Source organism: Quercus robur, chromosome 2 (assembly GCF_932294415.1).
Source record: "Quercus robur chromosome 2, dhQueRobu3.1, whole genome shotgun sequence".
Classification (NCBI taxonomy): domain Eukaryota; kingdom Viridiplantae; phylum Streptophyta; class Magnoliopsida; order Fagales; family Fagaceae; genus Quercus; species Quercus robur.
Window position 1 is genome coordinate 33,289,433 of NC_065535.1, and position 6,352 is coordinate 33,295,784.

General features: G+C 37.4%; 1 protein-coding gene across 2 annotated transcripts; it reads left to right on the plus strand.

Annotated features, from left to right (window-relative positions):
* The first annotated feature begins 260 nt into the window (after positions 1-260).
* On the plus strand, positions 261-2,408 carry LOC126713417 (probable membrane-associated kinase regulator 2). Of its 2 annotated transcripts, none has more exons than XM_050413170.1 (2): positions 261-1,886; positions 1,976-2,408. In XM_050413170.1, exons 1-2 carry the CDS (start codon positions 578-580, stop codon positions 1,987-1,989), a joined length of 1,323 nt encoding a protein of 440 aa, XP_050269127.1. In that variant the 5' UTR covers positions 261-577; the 3' UTR covers positions 1,990-2,408. The 2 variants fall into 2 exon arrangements, with proteins under 2 accessions (XP_050269127.1, XP_050269126.1); XM_050413169.1 differs by having other exon boundaries at positions 264-1,886; positions 1,993-2,408.
* Positions 2,409-6,352: the final 3,944 nt, after the last annotated feature.

Below are 6,352 nucleotides of genomic sequence, written 5' to 3' on the forward strand. Positions count from 1 at the left end.
CTTTTTATCTTTTTTAGTATGTATGTGTAAAAATACTTAGTATTAAAAAAAAAAAGAAAAAAATTGAAAGTAAAATGGTAAATAAGCAATATGGCGTAGAGTAAAGAATGAATCGTATAGGGAGATTAAAATACTTAGTATTAAAAAAAAGAAAAGAAAAATTGAAAGTAAAACGGTAAATAAGCAATATGGCGTAGAGTAAAGAGTGAATATACAGATATACACTGTGTATTCTTCCCTCTCTTATTACTCTGACTATCTCTGCCTCTATATCTGACGCCACGACCGGTCTCACATGACCGCGCTGCAACCACTTCTCTAAAATCGACAAAAATAAAAGCAATAACCAAACCCCCTATACCCTACTCTACCCTTCTCTCTCTCTCTCTCTCTCTCTCTCTGCTAAAAAGCTTACCCTCTGTTTACATTGTCACCCTTATTTCAGTACTACCAGTACTGCAAACCGACCTCCTTTTTCTCACCTTCACTTTCACTATTCCTCTCTCTCAACCCCTTTTCAAAAAGCAGCCTCTGATAATATTCCATTTCCCATTTCTGTATACTGGCTCTCCCAACCATGGAAGCTTTCAGCTTACTCAAGTACTGGCGAGGCAGTGGTGGTGGTGGTGTTAACGTTACTGGCGTTGGAGACTCCGGTGTCAACACGCGCACCGCCGGAACCACCACGATTGTCACCGCCGTTTCTCAAACAGACGACGAGAACGAAGACAACGACGATGATGGACCCTTCTTCGACTTGGAGTTCACTGTTCCTGACGAAGAAGAGGAGGAAAACCAAGGCAAAGAGAACGAGAACGAGAACGAGAACGAAAGCGAAGTAGAAGTGCTAGAAGAAGATGAAGATGAAGATGATGATGAAGAAGAAGACGACGAGTTTGACGATGGTGGTGGGGATGAGAGAGAGTTTAAATTCACGCTCTCATCTGGGTCTGGTTCTGGGTCCAGCAATGTTGACCGCGCGGACCCAAACTTGTCTCTTTCTCCTTCTGATGATCTTTTCTTCAAGGGTAGACTCGTGCCCATTGAGCCATCTTCGCTCGTCTTCAACCCCTCCGAATCCGAACCCAACTCGAAACCTCAATTCCCTGTTAAGCTTTTGAAATCAGCTACCAAGTTCCGTGTCTTCATGTTGGGTCTCAAAAAATCCAAACTCCCAAACCCAACTTCACCCAAAGAAGACAAAAAAGAACCCGAACAACAACAGCAACAACAACAACAAAAACAAAAGGAAGAGCCAAAGCAGAGTACTAAGAATAAGTCTTTTACTGTGAAATTTAAGGTGGAGGAAGTTCCGATAATGTCTTTGTTTACTAGAGACAGTTCGAAAAGCGCTTCTGTTAACAAAACACAGAAACAGAACACGGAGGAGTTGGGTTCTTCTTCTTCTTCTTCTTCTTCTTCTACAGTTTCTGAGGAGAAAAAGTTTTCAAAAGAGGTAATGCAAAAGTACTTAAAGAAGGTTAAGCCTCTTTACGTTCGGGTTTCTCGAAGGTACGGTGAGAAGCTGAGATTTTCTGGGCAGTTAAGCCTAGGTGGCGCCGCTGCCGGAGCTAAGCCGATTTTGCAGAAAACGGCGGCTCCGGCAGCTGAGAAGAGCCAAGCGGCTGAGCCGGAGGGTTCTGAGAGTTCAGCTAACAATAATAACAACAATGTGAAGACTCATCAGAAACTGGGGAATATTCCAACTGGGTTAAGAGTTGTGTGTAAGCATTTGGGGAAGAGCCGATCGGCTTCTTCCGCTGTGGCGGCGGCGCCGATTGGAACTGCGGCGGCTTCAAAGAGAAGAGATGATTCGCTGTTGCAGCAGCAAGATGGAATCCAAAGTGCCATTCTGCATTGCAAGCGTTCTTTCAATGCCTCTAGAGGTAATTTTATCAAATCCCCTCGTGAAAAATTTTAATTATTTTACAATATTCGGAGTCCAATTTATTTATTTTTAATTAAAATTTTTTAGTCTTTTTTGTTTAATAGATTCGGAGTCTTCTCTGCTGTCACGATCTGTGAGCGACCCACTGCATGAGAAATCATCAGAATTGGCAAGAAAGTCTTCGAAGGAAGGGAAAGATGGTCGTATTTGAATCAAGGGTTATGATGATTTTGATCTTTGAAATCATTAGGAAGGACTAGGAAATTAGTGTTATAAAATTATATAATCACTTATATCAGTGATGTGTTCGCTTTGTATTTTGTAAATGTTTTTAAGATGGAAAAAAAAATAGGGGCAGGAAAAAAAGAGTTGTCTCACTCTCATGTTTAGTGAAGATGACCGGTGAGTATATGTGTAAAGCTCATCTTTTCTTGAAAGTGAAAGTAGAATCAAATCTTTGTATTTATTTATATATATAACTTTGTAATCAGTAGAACAAGTTGGACCATTTCTGTGAGAACACCTAGTATCACTTCAGTGTTAATGGGTTTTGTTTATTGTTGTTTTTTTTTTTTTTTTTTTAATGGGTTTATTGTTATTTGTGGGTTAAATGCTTATTAGTTAATCCATTACTTGACCATGGCCTTTAGACACCACTAATCACCTAAATGTGAATAGGGTTCAGAGTTTTTATCATTATGATTATGAATATAATAATGTGGGTTAATCCCTTAATGCATGATGGAGTGGATGATTTATTTTGTTGATGTTGTTGTTGAGGTTGATGTATTAATCATGGGTATGCGGGTCTAAGGGATAAATCACATAATAAATGGTGTCTTTAGTGGTCAGAGAAGTGGTAAAAGTAGGGACCTAAACAGTGAAAAAGAAAAATCTTTTTTGTTAAAGGAAGAGAGAGAGAGAGAGAGAGAGAGCAGAGTAAAAGAGTGGTCAGATCAGAGTGGAGCGGAATCTCTATCAATTTCTCTGTCTATCTCACGGCAAAAATAACTCACTTTCTCTTACTACTTGAATACACACAATCTCTTTTCTCTATATCTCTCTCTCATATTCATTGGGAATCACGAAGTCATTGATGTCGATGTACCCAATTTCTGTGTAATGAAATAACGTCGGAGATTCAATCTGTCTCGTTGTGGCATGGCTTAGGCTTAGGACCCACAAAAGCGCTGCCTACTTTGTTAGCTTGCCTTGGCATGCCATACAAGTACTGAAATTAAATCCTTATTTTAATATTGTTATTCTTCTCTCTTTTTTGACTGTCGATTTTTAATAATATTTTTTTGATGTAGTGTCTGTTTACAGTGTGTAAAATGCTTTTGTCGTTTTGGGCAGTTATGGGATTCCCATTTCCCATTTGTTTTTCATAACTCTGTGCCATTTCATTTTTCAGCACTCCCAGCGCTCAAAGCCCAGCCCATTCTCTTTTTCTTAACCTTCTTCTTTTTTTTTTTTTTAATTATTATTATTTTTTTATTTTTTATTTTTTGAATCTCTTTTTCTTAACCTTCGAGTTGAACGTTGCAGAGAAATTGATGGAGATTCCGCTCCACTCTCCTTTGATAGAGTCCTCAATAATTTGTTAATCAACTTTCCTAGTTTGATTAACTTTATGTCAACGTAATTCATTTTAAAATTAAAGCCTTTTATATTCAGTAAGAAAGCATAATTCATTTTGAAATTAAGGATGGTAAGGTGTTAAGAGATGGTTTTTATTTTTAATTTTAATTTTAATAAATTTGATAGGTAGAATAGAATATATAGGGTCTGTTTGGATTGAGCTTATTTTTGTTGAAAATGAAAACACTGTAGCAAAATAATATTTAAATGTGTAAATAGTACTATGTGATCCATTTTTAATGAAACAGTTGCTGAAAATGAACAGCACACGGGTGCACTGTTCACAGAAAAAGTCAACGTTAACGACTAAAAAAAAGAAAAAAAGAAGAAGAAGAAAGACACCTTTACTGCGTGCAACTGTAGCGTGGTCCTATGCCCAAAACGCAAACGCTGAAATACAGTAAACGCCGAAACCAAACGGGTATATAGGGTTAAGGGGATTAGAGTTGCTGATGTTTACAAGATGTATTAATTGAGCTACAAGTTAAAAATGATGTTCCTTAGAATAAAATGAGTAGAGTGAACGATTCATAGTGCAACAAAGCATAGTGGAAGAGATTAGGATATTAATTGAGGGTGGTATATATACATGGTAAATTTATTATTATTAGGATAAATTGCAAATTGCACTCTTAAAGTTTGAAGGTGTTTGGATTTTACACTTTGAAGTTTCAAATTTTGGAATTTACCTCTTGAAGTTTGGGGGTGTTTGGATTTTACATCCTAACGTTTTAGAATTTTGATTTTACCCTTTTAAAGTTTGGAGGTGTTTGGATTTTACACTCTGAAGTTTCAAATTTTGGAATTTACCTCCTGAAGTTTAGGGGTGTTTGGATTTTACACCTTAATGTTTCAGAATTTTGATTTTATCCTTTTAAAGTTTGGAGTGTTTGGATTTTACATCCCAAATTCTGAAACTTGAGAATGTAAAATTCAAACACTCCAAAACTTTTAGGGGTGTAAAATCTAAATACTCCTAAAATTTAGGTGATAAAATTCAAATTCTAAAGCGTTAGGGTGTAAAATCTTGTCAGGGACGCTTTTGCGACAAGGGCCGAAAATGTGAGAAAGGCCTAAATCTCCCCTTGGGTTCTTTAGAAGTGTTTATTTGTGGAGAATCAAGCCCAAAATTCCAAATGTATAATAAACAAAAGGCTAATGGTGCTTTGACAAGAGAAAATCAAAATGCTAATAATGAAAGTGTAGAAAAAAACATAAAAACATAACAGGTCTGAAACTTCGACCCACAGTCACACAAAAGAAGAAATTGAGGAAGGTCGTGAGGAAGAGAGGAAAAGTTTCCCTATACCCATATTTCCACCCCTAAGGTTCAGAATTGTGAGAATGTCTCTTGGCTCAATGGGTTTTTTCTCTGAAGTTTCAGGTCTATAGGGAAAACGTGGTTTAACAGGTTTGAAACTTCGACCCATAGTCACACAGAAGAGGAAATTGAGGGAGGTCGTGAGGAAGAGAGATAAGGTTCTCCTGTACCCATATTTCCACCCCCAAATTTCGGAATTGTGAGATTGTTGGCTAGTTAAATGGGTTTTTGCTCTGAAGTTTCAGGTCCTTTGGTAGAACGTGGCTTGGTTGTTTTTTAGTTGAAGAAAGACTCTTGTCTTAAGCTTGGGTGTTGCTCCCCTAGTTTTGAATCTGATTGTGGAATTTATATTGAGTTTGGGGTGCTCTTAGTGACTGGTTTTTGGTCAATAGAAAAGGTTTTGGACCCCAAGGTGTTAAGCAAGTAGCAATTTTCAGGTTTGCTTTTGTTTGGATAAAAGGAAGGATTACTTTTATCATCATTAAGGGAAATGCTTGACTAAACCCTCGTTGGCTCCTCATTTTCAGTTGTTTCAGACCATTGGGAGGCTCAACTAGATGAGAGCTAGCAGCTAAAGTTGGCCAATGAGAGCCAACCATTTTTAAAGGAAAAAAAGGGTTCAGATAAAAACTTTGGACCACAGTCATCTAGAGCATAAAAGCTGTTTTGGGGTGGAAATTTTGGATACAAGACCTCCTCCATGAGCTTGAGGTGCTACCAGTGTCCCTTGCCCACTTGGTAGCACGCATGGGCTGGGCTCATGCAAAAGGTTTGAAAGGAACTGACCCATACTCTCCAAACCACACTTCCTCAATTTCCCTATAAGTTGCATGGGCTTGGGCCATGCTTAAAAGAATAAAATATAATATAATACATGAATTGAGCTCACAAGAAAGTTGGGCTTGCTTAAATCGGGCTTGTACGAAATGTGTCGTGAAAATGGGTATCAACAAATCTAAACACTCCCAAAGTTCAAGGAGTAAAATCTAAATTCTGAAATTTTAGGATGTAAAATCCAAACACTTCTAAACTTTAGGGATGTAATTTACAATTTACCCTTATTATTATTATATTTTAAATATGAAAAATATTAGTGGTGACCTTATGGATGTAGAAACGGTGTAAAACTTAATTACATATGTAACACGGTGTGAAACTACATAAATTCTTTACTCCTTGTTTTCCCTCCATTGTCTCTTTATTTTTTACTGAATTGCATTGTAGGACAATCTTTTTGGTTTTTATCACCAGGTGAGTTTGGTCGAATAGTACCTTCTTTTGGGTGGCACAGTTTGAGGCAGAGGGGAGGGGGAGATATTTATTTAGTAGCATTTGAAAAAAAAAAAAAAAAAAAAAACGTTTTGCCGATTAAGCTCAGAAGTTGTAACAAATAGTCGTTTCTAGTAAGGCCATTGGAGACGTTACATCCGACATTGTAACAGTAAAGTCAGTAAAGGCTAACTCCAAATGGGGTGCGCACTAATTAAGCTCGTTGAAAATTT